Below are 24,556 nucleotides of genomic sequence, written 5' to 3' on the forward strand. Positions count from 1 at the left end.
CATCTACACACCAGCCATTTAATGAAGCCCTAACAGTATTAAATGCTGCAATCTCTTCACGCCGGAGGAAACAGACTCACCATGAATGAGGTCAACTTTCGGCTGACGAGACAACTTAGAATGGAGAAGGAAATAATGAACGAAGGATATAAGAAAGCTTCCGAGGAACGTTAGAGGTTAAGTTTTTCTATCCTTGTTACTCTCTCTCTCTCTCTCTCAAAATCAATCTACTCTAACCTAACTTGGTCGTCGAAGTGTCCATCGGGGGAATACTTACTCCTTTGGACCTTTTTGCAAGTACGTTTCAGGGACTCCGAGGTCAACAGATTCGCTAGAAACGTGGATCAGTCCAGTCCATCTCATACTAAAGTTACTGCATCATCAATATATAACATTTTTCAACTGTTTAAGTGTCCAATTAAATAAAAGGGATCGTTAATTTGGCCTAAAATTTATTGTAGTATTTGTAGTTTTAATTAAGTAATTTAATTGCTAAACTTTAATTATATTTTTAAGTTTAGTTCATCCATCCAAGTTTAAAATTAAAATTAATAATTTTGAGATACTAGTCAATTTTTTAAGATAACAAGTAAAAAAAATTAACAAGATAGAATAATAAAATTAAAATTAGATTTAAAATGTAGGAATCAAATTATTCAATTTAAAACTATAATAATTAAAATAAAATTTGGGATCCTCTGCATAAATAGAGGTGTAGATTCAACCAGGTCGGGCCCGATCCAGCCCACTCTATCCCCGGATTGAACTGCCCACACAATCAGGCTTTGCAAACTCACGCCAATTTTTGGGCTAGACCAGGCCAGTCCATGTGAAAAAAATCTCGACCCAGGCCCAAAAGGGGGCAAGTGGCCTGATTTTACGCCCGTATGGATAAACACTGGGTCCATAACCCGTACACATTGTGAAGTTTGGATCCTCTGCATCCTCGGCCTTATATAAAGTGTCCAACCTCTCCCCCTGCGGCGTTTTTTCCCTCCCCCATTTTAAACACTCTCTAGAAAACACACTCTTGGCTCTTTCTCTCTCTAAAAGTAGAGTACTAGTTAAGCAGAACCTGAGATCAAGAAGACGAACCGAAGAAGATGAGGAGGTTGTTCACCAAACCCTCCGGCGACTCGCCGGAGCCTCCGTCTCCCTCCACAGCCACCGGACCTGCGCGGCCCATCCGCCTGGTGTACTGCGACGAGAAAGGCAAGTTCCAGATGGATCCGGAGGCCGTCGCCGCTCTTCAGCTCGTCAAAGACCCCGTCGGCGTCGTCTCCGTCTGCGGCCGCGCTCGCCAAGGCAAGAGCTTCATTTTGAATCAGGTTTTCCCTTTTCTTTGAAAATTTTGATGTTTATTCGTTAATAATATGGAATCTAGGGTTTTCAATCTAGTGCTTTTTGTATATGTTTTTAACGAGGAAATTGATGTGTATAGTTCGTGGTTTATGTTCATTTGATTTGTAGGGTATTGTTGGTTCGGAAATTAGGGTTTCGGTTGTTGCTGTTGTGACTAGTGACTAAATTTGGGTGACTTTTGGAGATGGAAATTGACAATCTTTGTTGATAATTAGTTGAATACATTGCGAGCTAGTAGAGGAGCAGGGGACAGTGGAAATTGTGGTGGAATGTATTCACTGTTTGATTTTGTCTTGTGTACTTTCCTATTCCGTGATTTTTTTTTTTTTTTTTGGTTGATGTATTTACATGAATATATGTGGGTTGTGATTTTAGCATTGTGAAAGGGAAGCTGTAGAACAGCAAATTTAAAAGTGGAGAGATTAGTTTAGATGGCGTAAAATTCTTACTTTGCCCGATTCTTTTCCAAGCACATTTGATGAAGAACCACAATTGATGTATTAACGATTCCCATAAATTTCTTCAGCTTCAATTTAACTGGGTGGGATAGCTCAGTTGACCGCCCACACCTTTGTGCATTTTTATCTAGCAGGTCAAGGATAGCAAAGATTGATAATTTCTTCCCCATTATGGGGCTATTTGTTGTATTGTTCATTTCTTCCCATCATGGCGCTCTTTCTTAAATTGGTTGGTTGTTGGGTTGGTTGTTTCTTTGTCCATTATGGGGCTTTTCATTGGGCTAATTTGCTTCATATTGTAAATACTCTCCTATTGATTGATAAATATATATATATATATATAAAACCTGTAGTATTTAACTCTTACCAGTTTGGTCAACCCTATAATTTCCATGGTTAGAAGCTTAAGCTATATATATATATATATATATTTCCACCCTTGCAAGAAATAGATCCAAACATGCGATTGAGTGAATGTGGAGTGGACCTTGGCATGAAGTGATAAGTGGCCTGCTTAGACTTTGAGCTCTTATAGATCATTATGTTTTGTTTTTTTTTTTGTTTTTTTGGTGTGTGGTGATATATCAAATGAAACATATATACTTCAAGAAAGGACTTCTGTCCATATTGAATACTGATACTCGCGTACTCACAAATGGGGCACTTTCTAATGTGTCTATAATAATTATTATGAACTTTTGAAGTATATACTCTTTGAATACTTTAAGTCATGCGTCCAATCACGAAATATGGTATGGCATTTATTGTGTAGCAGTGGTGTATAATTGTTGCAATTATAATAATAGTTTATGAGATTTTAAGCACCTAAGGAATTGTGTCTAGAGGAGGGGTGAATATGCCAACTTTGATAATTCAATACCATATTTAACAATTTACAAGTAATTAACTAAACTTTAAGGAATTTGAAACTTAATCAATCATCTAATCAATCAACCAAACAATCAATTGAGCAATTAATCCATCCAATCCATCAACCTCATAAAATTTAAAGCAATCAACCACGAGACATAAGATTTAACGTGGAAACCCTCTAGAAACCCAGTTCTATATAGACAAAATCACCATCCCAACACCCAAAATAATCCACTATTGAATCAAACAATTACAAGGCACTATTGAAGGAATTACAACTTTTTACCCAAGTTTATCTTAATTGAGTCCACCACAAACTTGATCTCCTCTCTAAAGCAGCTTTGACACATCGAGTTCCGTAGATGCAATAGCCACCATGAAGCTCCAAGCTCCAATTTTCCACCTTTAACTCCATTGCTCAAAGTGTTACAGGGATTGAAAGTGGATTGTGAAGGTTTTTAATGTGTAGTAATACAATCTAGGTGAATTGAATGCATTCAAATCATGAATTAAGGCCCTACATTAAAGTAGAATGTTATTCATCAATGGAGTCCTCATGAATGAGTGATCAAGCAACTAGAGAGAGATAAGGAATCTAAGCTTTAAATAACTGTCACCTACATGAACAAAAATGCTGAAATGATGTCTTTTTAAATGATTAGGGGCAAAATGGTCATAAAATAGCTCAAAATGCGCCAACAGCGTTCAAGTGCCCGTTGAGTGTTGAGTGAGCACAGCTTGCAATAAGGCCAACACTTAACCGCCTATCAAAACACCAAGTCCGCAGGCCTCGTAGAAACACTAGTGAGCTAAGCGAACGGGCCTCATAGCAACTTCATCTCTAGAGCACTAACTAAACATGCTTAACCACTTTTGGAAAAAAAATATTGAAATGAATTATGAAATATAGATAGTCGAAGTCCTAAAATGGCATTGTGGATAAATGAAACTTGGATACAAAGTAGTGATGTGCAGAGGTTTGGATGGTTCTTGTACATTCTAATAGAGGAACCGAAAACTGCATCATATGCCGAAGAAGATTTTCCATATGGTGTGAACTCAATCTCACTAGCACTACTAAAAAATCGTACCAAACCAAAGCCCAAAAGTTGGGGGTTGTTTGGGATGATCTAAATAAGTATATTTTTTGACTTTTTATGAAAAGATGTGCAGAAAAATAGAAAAGTGATGTGACCTAAATAAGTGCCCTTATTTAGTTTATGCCAAATATTGCCTAAATGGGATTTTGTTCAACAGAAATTGTCAATCTAACTAAAGCTTCCAATACTTTGCATGCTTCTATAATATATATATATATATATATATATATGAAAAGTGGTGATATTATATCAAATTTGGATCACATTCATGTTCACATAATATGACCTTACTCTTTCTCACGTGAATATATTATAAATTTATAAGTTTGCAATTGAGATTACTTAGTAAATAAGAAGACATATAATTTGTTCTTTATAAGTTATAACAAAATATTGCCCAAGGGATTTGGCGATTGACATGGCTGCCTACACAGTGGGAAATTATGGCTTACTTTGGAAGAAGATAGTTTTTCAAGCATTAGGAAATAATGTGTTTGCCTATATGAGTATGATCAACTAAAGAAAAATAGAAATGTTATCACTAAAAAATGCACAACATTGAACTTACATTGATAATCTAAGAAGTACGGATACAAACATAGACACAAACATGAGTATGGGTCCAGACATGGGACAACAATTAAAAAAAAAATACGAACGTTGTTGGGATACGACAAAAGAGTATTATTTTTTATATATTTTTATTTATTGTGTACATGAAAATAAATTTAGGGCACAAATATGAGAGATGTCAATGTATATGTGAGTGTGTTTTTGTTTGTTTTTTTTTTTCACTTTCTACCCTGTTTGTTTCTATAGTTTTTATTTTGAATTAAAAGAAAGAAAAAATAAAATAAAATCATCACATGGAATGTCTAACACATGTCTGTGCCGTGTTCGACACAACATGACACCCATTTTGGAGTGTCTGCGCGTCCTAGTTGATATAGTATACTCTTCATGTAAGTATCCGATTTTTGGTGAAGAACGAATGTGGCAGCACTCCAGGTATTTAGAGACTTTTTTGGAGTTTGCAGAATACCGAAGTGCAATAAAAATCATACAAGACCATGGGGAATTGACCTCCATGGTCTTCATGTAGCTGGACAAAGCCATTTAATTGTGAGATTCCATTTATAGAAAATGAGAATAACTTACTGAAGTTGTACTTTAATTGTTAAGATCAGATCTCATCTCTAAATTTTCATTATCTTCAGGTTCTTTGACCTCCATTTTGGAAAGTAAAACTGACAAATCCTCTGAATATTTAGAGACTATTGTTACCTAGTTTGTGAGATTGTGTTGAGCCTAGAGACTAAGAACTAATGGTTTGATGAGGTTTAGAGACACTAAGAAGGGCTCAGATGACTAATATTGCCTTCTTAATCACACTCTTTTACTATAGCAAGCATTGTGGAGAAAGAAATTTTTTGCTTGACAGTAGTTAACACCTTGAACACTACTTCAATGTTTAAATATTTAGGGCCTTATACCGTTATTTACTGTTGTTGGTTTATATTTTTAATTCATTTATGCTCAGTTGATGCAATATGGAGGTTTAACTCAAAAGTTATGTGAATTTGTAGCATCAAGCGCCGATGATATGAGTTGTTAATTTAATATTGCATCTTTATATTAATGCATGTTTGCTTCTGTTATCACATCTGTTACTAAAACTGCTGCTTTCAATTATGTGCTTTAGCTTCTTGGAAGGAGCAGTGGATTTCAAGTGGCGTCGACTCATCGGCCATGTACAAAAGGGCTTTGGCTGTGGAGTGCACCCATAAGGAGAACTGCCCTCGATGGAACTGAGTACAACCTTTTACTGTTAGATAGTGAAGGAATTGATGCTTATGATCAAACGGTTAGTTTTTGTTCTGTTGCAAGAATGAACTGATGGTGATTTTGTAATTTCCTCTAATTAATTGTTTTGTTGATTTGGTACTTAATAGAAGTACTGTCCTATGTTTGTTTCTTATCATTGTACTCATCATTCATACTTATTTTTGATTTTGTAATTTCCTCTAATTAATTGTTTTGTTGATTTGGTACTTAATAGAAGTACTGTCCTTTGTTTGTTTCTGTTAAAGTTGATATATTATTGATTGATTGTATTGATATATTACAATGATTCCTATATATAGAAGAGAGGATGTGGGAAGAGAATAGGTGAGTGTGTAGTAGGTATGGAGTAGGTGAGGAGTAGGTGGAGAGTAGGTGAAGTAGGTGAGTGTGTAGTAGGTGGTAGTGGTAGGTGTGTAGTAGGTGAATTTTAACAGTCCCCCGCAAACTCAAGGGGGATAAGAACTAACCAACTTGAGTTTGGAGAGAGTAACAAAACAAGAAAATACATAAAAATAAAAGAGGATAGGAGACACTGTATGGTCGTGTCAGACCATTGGTGAAGACACTGGATGGTGGTGTCATAACGTTGTAGAGGACACTATATGGTGGTGTCATAACGTTGTAGAGGACACTGTATGGGGGTATCATAACGTTGTAGAGGACACTGTATGGTGGTGTCAGACCGATGTAGAAGACAGTTTATGGGGTCATGTCGGACCGTTGTAGCAGACAATGTGGTGACAGTTGTTGTGACAGTTTACAGAGTCTTGCTGGACCCTTGTAGAAACTAACCGGAATCAATGTCGGGACAGTTTACAGAGTCTTGTCGGACCCATGAAGGAGCTAACCGGAATCAATGTCGGGACAGTTTACAGAGTCTTGTCGGACCCATGAAGGAGCTAACCGGAATCAATGTCGGGACAGTTTACAGAGTCTTGTCGGACCCCTAAAAAGTCGCACCCTCAAAAGGTGTGCCCAATGCATAAAAAGGCGTGCCATCAAAAGGCGCGCCCATGTTGTCGGCGAGCGTCGAGCGGCACATGATGCGCGTGTCTGCCTCTGCGTCAGGGTCTTTATAAACTGAGGCGGAGGCTGTGCTTGGAAGCATAACAAACTAGTTGAAACCTCTTCGTTCTCTGAGAGAGAAACTCTGTAATACTCTGTAACCAACCCGTCTCTGAAACACTCAGCAACCATAACATGGCTTCTTCTTCCCGTCCAGCTAACCAGAACATGGCCTCCTCTTCCCGTGGGCTGCTTACGCTCTTTCCAGAACTGAATGAGTCCACAAGAGAAATAACTGGTGCGGTGGTCCCTGAACCGCAACCAAGCGCCCCAGGGTTTGCTCCGTTGAACTTTCCTATGCGATCTGTGGAGCAAAAAATGGCGGTGCAAACTGATATTGAGGCCAATCAGTATACTTTGAAGTCATGTGTGGAGACCATGACGGCGGTCACAAACTTGTCGCACGGGCTGCAGAGTAGGACAAATGAGGTGCAGCAGTTAAACGCCCAACTGGCTCTGCTCCAACGCATGTATAAGGATGCGCGAGCAGAGATAAGTGTGCTAAAGGCGGAAAATAAGGAGCTGAAGCGGAAGGCCACCGTTATGTTCCGATTTGGAGGGCCGCCATATGCTGCAGTGGAGGAGCAGGGGGGAGTGAACGTGCTCGGTGGATTAGGAAGCACGGAGACCGGACTGGCACGAGACACCCAAGATAAAAGTAAGAAGAAGAGACCTGCAGTAGAGTAGAGAAGGGAAAAGAAAAAATCCCACTGTGGGTGTTGTTGTGTTTTTGTTTGGTTTTTTTTTTTTTTTTTTTTTTTGGTGTAAAATGGTGATCGGGGTGAGCCCCGACATGAATAAAATAAATTTGGTGTGCAGTCCGTCTTCGTACTGTGGGTGTGGTTGTGTTTTTGTTTGGTTTTTTTTTTTTTTTTTTTTTTTTTGGTGTAAAATGGTGATCGGGGTGAGCCCCGACATGAATAAAATAAGTTTGGTGTGCAGTCCGTCTTCGTCTTTTTTTTTTTTTTTTTGTTACGAAAAAAGAAGATAAAAAAAATAAAGAAAAGGAAAGTGGGGGTGCAAAAGGTGAAGGAGAAATGATGGGTGAAAAATGTTTGGGGTCAAAAATGGTGGTGAAAGGCACAAAAAAAAAAAAAATTGATTAAAAAATAAATAAAGAAGGGGGTTCAAAAGTGGACACTGCCAGTGGAAAACATAAGGGTATTGATTAGGTGATATAATAATGCGAAAAAGATGTTGTGGTGGTGGGAGAGATATATTAAAAAATTGATTAATATTCCTCTCTACTCAAGGCTGCTCCTCTGCAACTCACGTGTTGCACACTCATCTCCACGTGCTTCCTTCTCCTTCCACGCTTGCCGACATCACAAACCACATATAATAATCACCTAGTATGACTGAGCAGAAATCCTCGCAGTAGAGATCACAGGGTAGCATCCTCTGTTGACCACTGAGAGTGAAAAAGCTGGTTGAGAAGTTGAGTGAAGGAAGCCATCCTGGTTTCTCTTCACCCTCAGGTTCAATCGGTTTCATTTTGTACACTGCCATGGCAGAGACTCTGAAGAAGGAAGGGGACGTCATGCCAAATGAACGTGAAGCACAGCATCGTTATGCTCACCGTAGCATCAACGCCGGAGTTAGATACACAACACCATGGCCAAAGCTTGATGAACAGGCCATGGAAGCTCTCTAACTCGAGAGAGAGAGTTTTGTAACTGTTTAGAGAAGTAGTGAAGGAAGAAGATGGGGAGACAACCATGCTGTGAGAAAGTAGGGTTGAGAGAGAGAGAGATCAGGTTGAGGGAGAGAGCCGTGGGCCTTGGTGATCGATGACGCAAGTGGCGAAGCCGGACTTGGCGAAGAGGACGGAGGTGAGCTGAATGAGCCAGCTCGACCCGCCGGTGAAGCCGTGGACGACGGCGACTATTCCGATGATTCAGTTATGGGATTTGTGGCAGCGGATGGAAGGTATGTGTAGAGGTCCGGCGGGCGGCCAAGGCGAGACTGCCGCCCGCCGGTGAAGCGAAATTACTAGGTTCTCAACCTTGCTCTGATACCATGTTAAAATTGATATATTATTGATTGATTGTATTGATATATTACAATGATTCCTATATATAGAAGAGAGGATGTGGGAAGAGAATAGGTGAGTGTGTAGTAGGTATGGAGTAGATGAGGAGTAGGTGGAGAGTAGGTGAAGTAGGTGAGTGTGTAGTAGGTGGTAGTGGTAGGTGTGTAGTAGGTGAATTTTAACAGTTTCTTATTATTATAATCATCATTCATACTTATTTTTGCATTATTGTATGCCATTAGCATCACCATTTTTCTTTAATATTATTCTCTTTTCATTTTTTTTTTCTCAACAGGGAACATACAGCACACAGATATTTTCCTTAGCTGTCCTCTTATCAAGCATGTTTGTATACAACCAGGTTTGATAAACTTATCCCGAGATCTTGATCATTTTATAGAACATTATCGTAGCTGAATTTTTTCTCTCTTAACTTGTAATGTGATGCATCTTTTGTTCTCACTAATAGCCTGTAGTGTATGTAATATATGTCAAATTTTATTCTTTACATTCTTTAGTTAATCTGCTAATTATAATTTCTGTTCATTTCAGATGGGTGGTATTGATGAAGCAGCACTTGATCGCCTCTCTCTTGTTACTGAAATGACTAAACATATTCGTGTTAGAGCATCTGGAGAACGGACTACTGCCTCTGAGCTTGGCCAATTCTCCCCAATCTTTGTTTGGCTTTTAAGGGTAATCTTGTGTTAACATCATTGTATATTAGTTTGTTGGATATTAAATATATATTACTGATATGTCTGCTAGCATGTTGTGTGGTTTTTCGCAATACGAGTTTTGGATACCTGGCACTCTTGCATGTTTGCTTTGTATGAGGTATCCAATTCTCTATTCATGGTGACTTCTAAATTCAACTTCTTTTTGCAGGACTTTTATTTGGACTTGGTGGAAGACAATAGGAGAATAACACCCCGTGACTACCTAGAGCTAGCTTTGAGGCCAGTTCAAGGCGGTGGAAGAGACTTAGCTGCTAAAAATGAGGTTATCATCTAGCTGTACTACTGGGTATAAAATTGTGGGATATTTAATGAAAAGCAATTTTCTAGGTAGCAATTTTAATAGCTACCTAGAGCTGTTATTATTTATAACTTAGATTGTGCATAAGATTTACATCATTTCTAGATTTATATTTTGGCACTTTTATGTTTTATTTATTTATTTTTATATAGCTTTGAGCACTTGATATTTAAATGTTTTTTTGCTGCACATTTGCAAGTGGATGTACTAATGATACCATAATGATGATAACTAGATTCGTGAGTCCATTCGGGCTCTTTTTCCGGATAGAGAATGCTTCACGCTTGTGCGCCCTTTGAGCAATGAAAATGAACTCCAGCGACTTGACCAAATTCCTGTCAGTACCTTTCTGTTGTTATATACAAAAATGTATTACTAGTGGTGTTGTTTTTGTCATCATTATTATTGTGGTTATGAATATTATTTTCTCTGTTTCTGTTTCCATTTTTATCCACCTTTTATTGGTCTGTTGATGCAGTTAGACAAATTAAGACCAGAATTTAGATCTGGTCTGGATGCCTTCACAAAGTTTGTATTTGAGAGGACTAGGCCCAAACAATTTGGGGCAACAGTAATGACAGGACCCATTCTTGCATGTATAACTCAGTCTTTTCTGGATGCAATTAATAATGGTGCAGTGCCTACAATAACCTCCTCATGGCAGGTAACTATTGTTGCTGGAGCTCTATACTGTTTCCTGTTCACTTTGTTTCATACTTCCATGATTTCTTGTAATGTTGATTTTGTTTATCCTAACAGTTTGCTGATATTCTCTTGTGATGCTATCTCACGAGAATATTTCATTACTTTGTTATTGTCTTTTTTATAAGAGTTTTGCAGCAATCGCTTTTTGTACCGACTCACTTGTATAATATCATTGGAAATTTACTTTTTCTTTCGTATGATGAATGGATTATAGTAATAGTGGAAGAAGATATTTGGATCAGAATATGCATTTAAATCTAGTTGCGTATAAACTACAGCACAACACTCATAACCAGGACAATAATGTTGAAGAGTTATTTGAAGGAAATACTCCTAGACATTAAACTATGCTATCAATGGAAGCAGGACATAAATGTGATGCTTGGGCAAAGTTTATATGATGCTTAAATGAAATTTATTGAAAAGTTTTCTTGGAGGTTTTAACTTTTCTTGTTTTGCAGAGTGTTGAAGAAGCACAGTGTCAGAGAGCGTATGATTTAGCAACTGAAGTTTATATGTCTGCTTTTGACCGTTCAAAACCCCCTGAGGAAGTGAGTGTTGTTTTCTTCCTACTAGTTGTTGAATTATATTGCTTTTTAATTTTGAGGTGGTTGTAGGCTGCATTAAGGGGAGCACACGAAGTGGCGGTTCAAAAATCATTCGCTGCATTTAATGATAGTGCTATAGGGGCTGGTTCAACTAGGCAGAAATATGAAAAGCGTCTCCAGAATTTTTTAAAGAAGGCGTTTGAGGTAATCTTTGTTTTGGTTTTTCTGCTTAAAGATATTTTAAGGAATACCAGTTGTTGGATGTGTATAGGTCTTCCATTGTAGCATTATGTAGGTTCCTTCAATTATATCTTCTTTTTCCTTTTCTTTTCTTTAGTTCTTAAATTTTTAATTTTTTCATTTTATGCAAAATTGTATGACGGTATGAACTGTCTGTCATCTTATGTTTAATGTCTGAATAATTTGTGAATTAAGTCCTAACATAGAAAGACGTATTTATCGAGTAATGCATAGTTAGTACGTACTGCTGCTATTGTTCCAAGCATATTTTCCATTTGTACATCTGTGCTGCAAATCACTTAAGCGAATCAAGGAAGTTGATATTCTGGACAGCTGCATGGAAAGAAATCACAAAACAATGATGTCAGAGGCAAAGGCTTGAATCCCTAGCTTGATCAAATGAATAAGTTGCCCGTGCTCATACCTGGGATTAAGCCTAAACGCTTTTCAATCTATGTTTGACTTTCTATTCTAGATATAAAGAGTTATGACTGAGAGTATATGTGTCTGCCATGTTTCTTCTAGTCTTTGCACATTTGGGTTGGTTATCAAAATGCGATATAAGTAACAACCAAAAGTTTTCAAAGGTGAATGTGTAATGTGAGGCGTTTTACCCGTTGTGAGGCAATCGGCATAAGACTTGAGGCATCAACGCATAGGTATCTCGAATTTTGAATTTTTATAGTTATTAGACAAATAAAATACTGTAAAATTTTAAACAAAATTTAAAATTAGATATAAAGGTCCTCAGCAACAAAGTTTTTAAAGGTGAATGCATAACTTGAGGTGTTTTACCCCTCATGAGGCGAAGTGTAAGCCTTAAGGTGACGAGTCATAAGCATTTCAAATTTTAAATTTTAGGATAAATTACAAATATACCTCATGAGGTTTGCTTAAAGTACAAATCGCCCTCTGTAATGTGAAAAATTACAAATACCCCCTAATTAAAAAAAATTATTTAACAGAATTAACTAAAAAAAGAAATTCATAATTGCTCTCATACACAATAATAAAATTTCCTAAATTATTAATTGAAACATATTTATGACATCATTAAAAAGTGTTAATTGATTTGATGATTTATTTATAAAATGAGCGATTTGTTATGAAATTAGAAATCTCAGGAGGTGGAATGTAATTTTTAGAACTACAGGGGGCGATTTGTATTTTAATCAATTCTCAGGAGGTGTATTTGTAATTTACCCTAAATTTTAATACCTAGTAAATAAATTAAATATTTTAAAATAGTAAAAAAATAAATATAAAGGCCTTGTTTGAGATGTGCTAGAATAGCACATCTTTTTATTTTTTTATCTTATTTGGGTGACATCAAGTCTTATTTAGATTACATCATCTCTTTATCACATTTTATATAAACCAAACCAAACCAAACCAAGCCAAGCCTAGGGATGGCAATTTGAAACCGAACCGACGGGGATCCCCGACCCCGACCCCGACCCCGGTTTAAGCGGTTTTTCCCCGAAAAATACCCCCGACGGGGAGGGGACGATATTTGAAAATCAATCCCCGATCTGTTTTGGGCCGGGGACGGTGATCAGTATTCAAGCCCCGGCCCCATCCCCAAATTTTCCCAAAATTAAATTACTTTTATACCCCTTATATATATAATAAATCAAACCCTAAACCCGTGCTTGCGTCACTCTCTCACTCTCATTCTCACTCTCACTCTCACTCTCGTCCTTCTCTCTCTCTCTCAACTCTCTCCCTCTCACAGCAGTCGCCTCTTGTTCTTCTATGTCTCTCACAGCACAGCCACCGTCGATCTCACCCTGAACTCTCACTCTCACTGACACTCCTCCCTCACCGTCGATCGTCCCACTCACTCTCACACATACGACGGAGATGTGCTCCCTCACCGCCGATCGTCCCAGATCTGGAAGATGGAGATGATGAAGATGAACAACATTTGTGCTCCCCGCCGCCGATCGAAACAGATTTGAAGATGGACAGATCTGGTTCAGATTCATATGTTTATGTATATATTTTTTAAAGATTCATATATATATATATATATATGTATATATGAATCTATTCAATGCAACAGATTGAAATTCATATATATATATGTTTATGTATATATAGATTCATATATACAGGTTCAGATTTTTTAATTTTTTGTTTTAAGTTGATGATGATTGATGATGATAGACTGGCAGTGAGGGGTTGGGTGTATATATAGATTCATATATGTTTATGTTTATGTATATATATATTTTTTTTAAGTTGATGATTGAAATTCATATATATATATGTTTATGTATATACAGATTGTTGTTTTTGTGTTTAAAAAAAAAAACGAACAGGTCGGGGATTTTTGGGGTCGGGGAAACTCGAACCCCGATCGGGGGCGGGGGTAGGGGGGCCGATAGGGTCCCCGTCGGGGATCGGGGCCGGGGACGGGGAATTTCTCACTATCGGGGATCGGGGACGGGGAGGGTGGTCCCCGGCCCCGCTCCGCCCCGTTGCCATTCCTAGCCAAGCCTTAAGTCCTATCAAATGGGGTTGGCTACATGAATCTTTCTTCTCCACGCGGTCCTATCAAAGGCTATTTCGTTAGTCAAATTAGGTAGATTTATATCTCTATTTACAACGCTAGCCAACGTCAATCTAGGCCTACCTTGTCCCCTAACACTCCCATCTACCGTTACAATATCGCATCTCTTTACTACAGCATCTATTGGTCTCCGTTGAATGTGACCAAACCATCTCAATCGATTCTCTCTCAACTTATCTTCTATCGGTGCTACTACTACCCATTCTTGAATACACTCATTCCTAATTCTATCTTATTTAGTCTTGCCACACATCCGCCTAAGTATCCTCATCTCAGCCACACTCATCTTATCTATACGTTGTTTCTTGGTTGCCCAACATTCCGTCCCATACAACATCGCTGGTCTAATAGTCATTCTATAGAACTTACTTTTTAGTCTAGTGGGTATTCGTTTATTGCACAGTACCCCAAACGCACTCCTCCACTTACACCATCCCGCTTTAATCCTATGGGCTACATCCGCATCAATCTCCCCTGCTGTTGTGATAATTGATCCTAAATAACAAAAATGTTCACTCTTAGGCAGTTCGTGGTTCTCAATCTTCACTTCTCCTCTACTTTCATTGTTACTGTTACTAAATTTACACTCCATGTACTATGTCTTAGGCTTGGTTTGGCATAACCAAAAAAAGTCAAAAAGTCACTATCCTATTTAAGTCGCATCATCTTATTTAAGTCATATCACCTCTCTACCACGTCACTTCAAACCCAACCCATATTTCATAAAAAGTCAAAAAGTGCACTTATTTAGTTTATCCCAAACAACCCCTTAGTTCTGCTTATCTGGAATCTTTTAGATTCAAGAGCTTTTCTCCAAGTCTCCAATTTTGTGTTAACTCCTTCTCTAGTCTCATTCACTATCACAATATCGTCTGCAAAAAAACATACACCATGGCACGTCATCCTGAATATTTCTCATCAACTTATCCATAACTAAAGCAAAAAGATAAAGACTTAAGGTAGATCTTTGGTGTAACCGTACAATGATAGGAAATTCATTTGTCTCTTCAGCAGGCTATCTAATAGTGGTCACCACCCCTTCATACATGTCTCTAATCACATCAATGTAACCTTTTGTTACCCATTTCTTTTCTAACATCCACCATATTATATCTCGGGGCATTCTATCATATGCTTTCTCAAGTTTAATAAACACCATATGGATATCTCTTTTCTTTTCTCTATACTTTTCTATTACTCTCCTCAAAAGATAAATTGCTTCCATTGTTGACCTGCCAGGCATAAGCTTAAATTGATTTTCTGACACCTCTATTATATCTCATAATCGGCGTTCCATCACCCTCTTCCACACTTTCATTATATGACACATTAGCTTGATTCCTTTATAGTTGTTGCAATTCTGGACATCTCTTTTATTCTTATAGATTAGCATTAAAATACTCTTCCTCCACTCATTTGGCATGTTGTTAGTCAACAAAATTTTGCTAAACAACCTAGTCACTCATCGGGTCCTAAAGCCTTATTTGCTTTCATCTTCTAAAGTGCAATCTCTGCTTCAAAGTTTCTAATCTTGCGATAGAACATATAGTCTTGGTTTATCGTATTACTAACTATTTCTTCCCCTATTGCCGTATCTCCATGTTCCTCATTTAATAGTTTCTCAAAATAGTTCTTCTATCTTTCATGAATCTCTTCATCTTTCACTAATACCTTAAAATTCTCACTCTTGATGCACTTAACTTGATTAAAATCTCTTGTTTTCCTCTCCCGTATCTTAGCAAGTTTGTATACCCTCTTCTCTCCCTCCTTACTATCTAGTCTAGTGTATAGATCATCATAAGCTTTCGACTTAGCCTCTCTCGCCACTTTTTTGACCTCCTTATTAGCCAATCTATAGCTCTTAAGGTTTTCCTCAATTCTATTATTCTGCCACTTTTTAAAGCACTCTTTTTTTGCCTTAACTATCGCTTGAACCTCTTCCCTCCACCACCAAGTTTCCCTAGAACTGGGTCCCATCCCTTTCGACTCTCCAAGCACTTCCCTTGAGATTCTCCTCATACAGTTGGCCATTGAGTTCCACATAGTGTTAGCATCATCTTCCAAGTCCCAAGTATCTTTCTTATCCATTCTATTCTTAAATATTTCTAGTTTATTCTCTTTTAGGTCCTACCATCTCGTCCTACGACGCCCACCATCCTTCCTAGCTTGGTATTGCCCTCTAAAACATAAATCTAGTACCAAAATCCTATGTTGAGAGGCCAGGCTCTCTTTAGGAATCACCTTACAATCATTGCATTTTAGGCGGTCTGCTTTTCTCACTAAAAAGTAATCTATTTGGCTCTTAACTGACTCACTCTTAAAGGTTATCAAATGCTCCTCCCTCTTCTTATACATAGTATTGGCCACCACCAGGTCAGAAACCAACGCAAAATCTAAGATACTCTCTCTAGCCTCATTTCTGTTACCAAAACCGTATCCATCATGCACCCTTTCATATCCTAGTTTATCCATGCCTACATAGCCATTAAAATCTCCACATATAACCAGGTTCTCTCCTATGAGTATCTCTTCTAAGATCTCATCCATTTGCTCCCAAAAATCCCTCTTAGTCTGGTCATCTAATCCTACTTGAGTGGCGAATGCACTAATAACATTCATTATATTCTCTCCAATAACTAGTTTAACTAACATAATCCTATCCCCTTTCCTAATGACCGCTACTACATTCTCCACAAGACCCTTGGCAATTATAATTCCTACCCCATTTCTGCGTCTATCTTTACCACTATAATACAGTTTAAAATCGGTATCCTCAATTTCCTTAGCTTTCTCACCTGTCCACTTAGTTTTTTGTACGCAAGCTATACTAACTCTCCTCCTAATCATAACATCTATCAATTTCATTGCCTTACCAGTTAAGGTTCCTATATTCCAAGTGGCTACCTTAAACCTATAGTCTTGGATTAGTTTCTTTACCCGCGCTCATCCAGAAAAGCGCAGGAACCTTGCCCATTATTCACCGCACCCAGGCGTCGATGCGGCACCCCATGCTCACTTTTCGAACAGTCGCAACACGTCACTTGAAGGGAACGACCTAGTATTTAAACGATTCAAAGTATGATTCATTGTCATAAGGGATCCAAGCGGCTTTTTTACGTGTTTACTGTCGGCTACCTAACACAACCCTCCCCCTTAACCCGGGCTTGGGACCAGCGGAGTTGTTAACAATCCCGACAGAGTTCTCTATCACATTTTATATCTTTTCATAAAAAGTCAAAAAATATATTTATTTAAATCATTCCAAACAACCATAAAGGAGTAAATATTTTTCTCCTTAAGGCGTTGAACATTTCAATATAGAGAAGGAAGCTTGCCTTCATTGAAAGTAAAATTGACATTTTTAGCTTTACTGATTGAACTTCTCACATGAGCATTAACTTATTGTTTTTTATTGATTGATCATTAATTCCTATAGAATATAGTTGCAAAAGGATTTTTTTTTTTTTTTGCTTTATTATGTTTAAACCATCTAGATTGTGTTTAACAAGAGCCTAAGGCAACCTCTTCATGTGTGAACTCAAAAGGCGTACAAGGCGCATGCGTCAGACTGTGGTGCGCAAGCCTTTGGGGAGTATAGCCCAAAAATCAAAGCCTTGATGCATTTTACCTTAGCCTCAAGGCAAGGCGAGCCTCAGTAAAGCCTTTTAAAACTTTGGTGTCCAATGAGTGTCATGTCATGTCTTTGTATGACAAACACTGCTTGTGGTATTTATTTGGATTGGCTGCTGATGCAGGACTACAAAAGGGATGCTTTTAGGGAGGCATACTTGCAATGTTCAAACGCGATACAGAACATGGAAAAAGAACTAAGAGCAGCTTGTCACACTTCTGATGCAAAAGTGGATAATGTTCTTAAGGCAAGTGTGTACCTTCAGATTATTGTTATTACTTGTTCCTCATTTTCCTCAGGCATCTTAAATGATTTTTTGTGGTGCAATTGAAAAATAACGTCAATTCCCATTCGCTTTTACACTTCTTCCCGTTTTTGTCTTAATTTTCTTTCCTTGCAATTGAAAGAATATGTGTTCCTTTATTTTTAGCTCTTTTTTTTCTCAAATCTTAGTTACTCTGATTTAAAAATACATTGTCTGGCATGTTAATTTGTCAAATAGTATTCAAAATTGAAACCAACATATTTTGTGTCAGAAGCTTTAATATCTGGCATTTTTTAGCTGACTGATAGACTACCATTAAAAACAAGTCATTTAGCAGTCTGCAGCAAAGTAGGGTTGGTGCTTATGGCTGGACTACAGTTTGTGTAGCTGGACTGCTGGAGTACAGTAAGCTGTTCAAGTTATAAATTAATGCTCAAATTTTCAGAGAACATTGCTGTTCTGGAAATTAAATAGGAAGTTTTGATAAATTGGCTGAAGTGATGGCAATGTTGCATGGAAACGGACATGATTCAGTGTTCCTTGCACTGCTACTCTCAAGGGATTCTGTTATAAGCATAAACAGCTTTCCCCTAATTTGTTCTTGGTTTCAGTTAATTGCTCCTTAGAATAGATCCTCTATTTACTTGAATTGTTGCTAGAAAGTCACTATGGTACATTTGAAAGGGTTTATAGAATTAGTAAATACTAAATAGACAGATTTGGGATGTTTTTGGTCCTTGTAATATGATGTAGATGTAAATATGTTATGCAGGTTCTCGATAATCTTTTGACCAAGTATGAAGCCTCATGTCATGGTCCAGAAAAATGGCAGAAACTGACATCATTCTTGAGACACAGGTTTGTATCAACATTTGTTACTTAATAATGTGGTTAAAATCTTGGCTTATTATCCAAATTTGTCAATCTCCCCAGTTTGGAAGGTCCAGTCCTTGATCTCATAAAGAAGCAGATAGATCAAATTGGATCAGAGAAGAGTTCCCTTGTGTTGAAATGCCGGTCGATTGAGGATAAGATGGGGTTGCTTAACAAGCAATTAGAAGCTAGTGAAAAATATAAATCTGAATATTTGAAGCGTTATGAAGATGCCATAAATGACAAGAAAAAGCTTGGTGATGATTATATGAGTCGGATAATGAATTTGCAGAGTAAATGTAGCTCATTGGAAGAGAGGGCTTCTAGCTTGTCAAAAACATTAGATTCTTCCAGGCAGGAGTCCATAGAATGGAAAAGAAAATATGAACAGGTTCTGTCTAAACAGAAGGCTGAAGAAGACCAGGCAAGTGCAGAAATTGCGATTCTCAAGTCCAGGAGCAGTGCTGCAGAGGCAAGGTTGGCTGCTGCCAGGGAACATTCTCAGTCTGCCCAAGAGGAGGCGGAGGAGTGGAAACGAAAGTATGCCATCGCTGTTAGGGAAGCAAAAGCTGCTTTAGAGAAGGCAGCATCTGTTCAAGAACGCTCAAATAAGCAAACACAGATGAGGGAAGATACTTTGAGAGCAGAGTTTTCTAGTAGCTTGGCTGAGAAGGTGAATCTCTCTCTCTCTCATATTTAGTAATTCCTTGTACAGTATATTATCTTTGTAGCACTTCAGGATGACAAAATGTTTGATTTGTTTTCGTTGCTGATGGACCTGCAGGAAGAGGAAATAAAGGACAAGGCAGCACAGATTGAATATGCAGAGCAGCGCTTGACAACTTTGAGTTTGGAACTGAAGGTGAGTTTTGGGGTTTTGTTTTTACCGTTTGGAAACAATGTGTCACATCATGGCTCATGCAAGCACACACTATTCCTTTTAGATGGACACATACACAAATAGGAGCAGTTGAATTTCCCACAGAATTTTATATTATAGTTTGTAGATATCATTTACTCATGCTACTGATTGTTTTAGATATTCTTTTCATTTTGATATGATTTTTGCTTACTAAATTATGGTTGGCATGATGAATTTGATTGATTCACATTTGGTGCAGTGTTGCAGTTCAGAGGTAGTAGTGTTTCTGCTTGTAGGTTGTTATGCTGATATTTGGTAGTTGAAGTTAAACTTGTTATATAACCTTGTAGAAAACTGTATATATTATGGTTTGCAAAATTTACCATTATGCTCATGCATTGATAATCAATTCTTAAAAGGTAACTATGAGTAGTAGTGTCAAATGAAAGAAAACTCCAGACACTTTGAGCTGCTTGCTTTATGTAACAAATAAATAGATGTGCACGTACATTCATACCTAGCAATCAACCCATGTCAACGAATAGGTAGTATGTATAGATAGTGTTTAACTGGCGCTGACGAAGCCAACACAAATCTGTCCATACATGCCTGCCATTTAGTGGTTTCAGGTTTTGCTAATTCTGTTTATGGGTTGTAATCAGTAGTGGGTTTGTGCGGGTTGGTAACATTTCTTATCAGGTCCAGTTATAAGAATGTTGCAAAAAAAAAAAACATGCTTATCATAAGACTTGAATTCCACACAATTGCATGGTTGCTGGACATTCCAACTGATTCCAATTTGGCAGATGTGAGACTAGACAGTTATGTCATTTAAAATTTTCAAATGGGCATTTTCGTAAACCCAACATTCTATATAAAGTAAACTTTTCAAACCTACAATGATAGATAAGAAGGTAAGTTAGCTGTCTCTTTCCCTTAAATTTGTGTCTAATCCTTAAAGAGATTTTCTTTTTTCCTTTTCCTTTTTTGGCATCTTCTTTTTGGATTGCATGACTTCTTCTTCTTCTTCTTCTTCTTTTTTCTAATTCTTGTTTTAGAAAAAGATGAAGTTTCTACTAAAGTTTTTTCTACTTAGAATCTTCTTCTCTTTTTTTTTTTTTTTTTTTTTTTTTTTTTTTTTTTTTTTTTTTAAGTTCTTATTTTGTAGATCTTTAAACTCTGAAGTTACTTCATCTTTTTTTTCTTTAGTTTTTATATTAGTGAATAAAAAAAATAGTGGTATATAAATATACATGTTTATATTTATGTTGTAGTTATATATGGGTATTTATATATGTATGTATAGCATATACTACGAAGCATTTATATGGATACGATATAATACGGATATGGCGATACAACAAAATAAAAAAGGATAAGGGTACAGTCAGGATATGTTGAAATCCTTTAGGAATTAGATATTAGTTTGAGAGCCAATAGTTAGTTTAGTAGATACATTAATTTAATAAAAATTGAAAATAGTAGAGTGCTACTTTCTATGAAACACGGATACTCCAAAAATGGTGTCGTACGAGTACCGGATACTTTTCGGGTGCGGGTATGCGTACCAGTATGGTGGTATGCATATTGGTTAAGCCGAATACATACCTGGTACGGCAAATACGTTTGGGTATGCCGTGGGTACGGCACAGGTACATCGAGGTGACTTTTTTTTTTTTTTTTTTTTTTTTTGCTGCTGCTAGTAGAATTTATTGTAGCCTTTATTCTTCTTCTTTCAACTTTGAAAATCATCAAGTAATTTATTTCCAACATCCTTTATCTATGAGTCATGGTTTTGCTCTCTTTTGCATCCTATTTTAGACAATCAAAAAATAAAAAGAAAGAATTATATAACTTCTTAGACAAGTTGTTCTTTTTTTAGTTTTGATATTGAACTTTTGACTTGTATGTTGGATGTTTAGCTATAAATTTTTTAAAAATATATTGAAAAAAAAAATTGACGTACCCCAGTCTTACTCATACCCTACTTTTTTAAGAATTTGCCATACCGGCGTACCCGTACTGGTACCCATACCCGCACCCATGCTTCATAGACTATAATCTTACTATTTTCTTCTTCAGTAAGAAATAAGAAAATACTGAAAAACTATTTTTGTAGTTATTCTAACAATTGTACTTCAATAATATGCATACATTATTAGCATTTTAAATTTTCAATAGTTTTGAATACATGACCAAAATTTGACCCAACTGGTTTTCTTTTTTTGTTTGCAGAAATTCTTGATATTGAAAAAAGTTATGAATCTTTTTGTGTGCTTACTTTTAAATCGTGTTGATCTAGAGCTTGGAGATCTTTTTTTACTTTTCTTCCTCCATTCTAATTTTAGTTAAAAAATATAGTATATATGTATGTATATATATACGTTTTATCGTGACTTGTACATGGATTGTTGGGTTGAACCAGACCATATTGACCCAACACAAATGAACATATGTTTTGTATTGACCCGGACCATGTTTCCCGTTTTGGTAAGTTCATATGACTACATTTATATATGATGTATAAAAATTATTAGGAAATGAAAGATTCTCATCTGGGTACTAAAAGAAAGTTCAAAAAGTAAATGAGCTTTGCCCAAGTTGATGAGTCCAACCCAATGCAACCTGACTTAAACCATTTACCTAAGCACATATACGGATGGGGACATGGGCACAAATGCTGGCATGCGATTTTTATAAAAGGGATATGGATATAGCGGGAACTCGGCAATAAAATATATTTTCATATATTTTTATTTACTATCTCGATTAATATTACGTCCACAAACAATCAATATTAACAAAAACTAACTCTAATTCTATATATGTATTTTTAAAAGGCACTATTTTCTTATGGATGATCTATTAAGTATTTAAATCTAAGGAAAAAAAAATAAACATTCAACATTAAATATTCATCAAAAGTACTAAAAAATGGTAGAAAAGACAACTTGCTAGAGTGTCCTTGAAGTGTTCCCGGCATGTCCCCTAAAAATAAATACATGCCATGGGGCGTGTCCCATATGTGTCCCTGCCGTGTCTGTGTCCAACACGGATACGGCACTTATTTTGAATGTTGGTGGTTTATACCCGTTTACTAAATGGACTGGTTATGGTTGAACTGTTTTAATACTTGACCCTGCTCTGTTCTCATTACAGGCTGCTGAATCCAAGATAAAGAACTATGATTTGGAAATCTCAACCTTGAAAATTGGAATTAAAGAGTTGGGTGAGAAGCTAGAAACTGCAAATGCTACTGCTCAATCGTTTGAAAGAGAAGTTAGGATACTGGAACAGGAAAAAATCCATTTGGAGGAAAAATACCGATCCGAGTTCAATAGGTTTGAGGAAGTCCAGGAGAGGTGTAGAACTGCTGAGAGAGAAGCTCAAAGAGCCACTGAGTTAGCCGATACAGCTCGAGCCGAGGCAGTCACTGCTCAAAAGGAAAAGAATGAGATTCAGCGAACAGCAATGGAAAGGTTGGCTCAGATTGAGAGGGCCGAGAGGCATGTTGAAAGTTTAGAGAGGCAGAAAGCTGACCTGGCAAACGAATTAGAGGGATACCGTGTTTCTGAGAGGGATGCTATATCGAAAGTCGCAATGTTGGAGTCAAGGGTCGAAGAAAGAGAGAAGGAAATAGAGACACTCTTAAAATCTAACAATGAACAGAGGGCTAGTACGGTACAAGTCCTTGAGAGTCTGTTAGAAACTGAGCGGGTGGCACGTGCGGAAGCAACCAACAGGGCAGAAGCACTTTCTGTTAAGTTGCAAGCCACACAAGGAAAACTCGATTCTCTCCAGCAAAAGATGACGGAAGTTCGACTCAATGAATCAGCATTGGACAGTAAGCTGAGAACTGCTTCTCATGGGAAACGTTCACGGGTAGACAATTATGAAATGGCTTTTGAATCGGTTCATGATATGGGCGTCGATGATGGAGTAATGAGAGGAAACAAGAGGTCCAGAAGTACAACTAGCCCTTCAAAGTTCACACAGCATGAAGATGGAGGTTCAGTGTTCAAAGGTGATGAAGAGAATCACAGCCAGCAAACGAATTCGGAAGACTATACGAAGTTCACCGTTCAGAGACTGAAGCAAGAACTCACAAAGCATAATTTTGGTGCCGAGCTGCTTCAGTTGAGGAATGCCAACAAGAAAGACATACTCTCTCTTTACGAGAAATATGTTCTCCAGAAGTCGTAGCCTTTCAAATTGTCGTATGTACTGAGAATCGATTGATAGGCAGCTTGTGAAAGCTGTGAGTAACGAAAATCTGGAGACTGGTGGTTTCATTATTATCAAGCTTCGACCTCATTTGGTGCAATGAGGCAACTTCAAGAACTCTTCAGGTGTGATGTATTTACTCTTTAGATATTTTTGGCTTTTTTCTGGAGGTGTATTTCTTGTTTGTGTGGGTTGTCTTTGTGTATTTACTTAGGTTGAAGTATTTATTTAATTTGTGTTGATAGGAATGTTTAACCACCCTAACAGCATGCACTAATGTGTGCCTTCCAAACTGTGTCTTAGTTTGTCCAGTTTGATTATCATCCTATACTCTTTACATCTTAGGCCATATTTATATTTGTTGAGCAATGCTCCATGCACAAATTTTTTTTACTAAAAGCATCTGTCTAAACATGATTGGATGTGGGAGTATGATTTGCATTTCTAGAAACAAATCAGATTTGACTACTTGTATTTTTAGTAAGAGTGTTAATGTTTATAAAATTATTTCTTTTTGTTTGAACTGATTTGATTAGATGGGATTAGCATTTTTAGGATTGTTAGTACTATGTATATTTTATCCTATGTCTGGTTAGGATTATGAGAAGCGATTGACATAATATTGTCTAATTTTTCAATTTAACTATTAGTCTGAACTTCTCATTAGTCTATTTTGTTTTTCCCTCTCTTGGGATTCAATAGTTTCTTATATAGGAAAAATTATTAGTTGGTCTAGGGGTAGCTTGTGGCCATGCCCTTGGCTAATCACAAATCTCCATGTCTTCTCATGCTTTTCAATTATGCAACACAAAATCGTAGGACATACTTTTTCTACCAATCAGAATACATGTAGGGCATGG

At 37.2% G+C, this 24,556-nt stretch overlaps 1 protein-coding gene across 2 annotated transcripts; it reads left to right on the forward strand.

Annotated features, from left to right (window-relative positions):
- The first annotated feature begins 983 nt into the window (after positions 1–983).
- Positions 984–24,219, forward strand: LOC114289010 (uncharacterized). 2 transcript variants are annotated; one of them, XM_028232649.2, is made up of 14 exons: positions 984–1,328; positions 5,496–5,657; positions 9,031–9,096; positions 9,288–9,431; positions 9,624–9,737; positions 10,009–10,110; positions 10,252–10,437; positions 10,940–11,029; positions 11,096–11,230; positions 17,597–17,719; positions 18,510–18,595; positions 18,671–19,283; positions 19,395–19,472; positions 22,632–24,219. In XM_028232649.2, exons 1-14 carry the CDS (start codon positions 1,104–1,106, stop codon positions 23,673–23,675), a joined length of 3,168 nt encoding a protein of 1,055 aa, XP_028088450.2. In that variant the 5' UTR covers positions 984–1,103; the 3' UTR covers positions 23,676–24,219. The 2 variants fall into 2 exon arrangements, with proteins under 2 accessions (XP_028088450.2, XP_082742822.1); XM_082886696.1 differs by lacking the exon at positions 5,496–5,657.
- Positions 24,220–24,556: the final 337 nt, after the last annotated feature.

The sequence above is a fragment of the Camellia sinensis genome, chromosome 9, assembly GCF_055761805.1.
Source record: "Camellia sinensis isolate YWXY chromosome 9, ASM5576180v1, whole genome shotgun sequence".
NCBI lineage: Eukaryota > Viridiplantae > Streptophyta > Magnoliopsida > Ericales > Theaceae > Camellia > Camellia sinensis.

Bases quoted from the DNA above. Each gene is read 5' to 3' on its own strand.
- LOC114289010 (XM_028232649.2), top strand. From the start codon at position 1,104: ATGAGGAGGTTGTTCACCAAACCCTCCGGCGACTCGCCGGAGCCTCCG. The intron at 9,432-9,623 runs GTAATCTTGTGT...TTCTTTTTGCAG, and splicing joins TCTTTGTTTGGCTTTTAAGG to GACTTTTATTTGGACTTGGT. The intron at 18,596-18,670 runs GTTTGTATCAAC...CAATCTCCCCAG, and splicing joins ACATCATTCTTGAGACACAG to TTTGGAAGGTCCAGTCCTTG.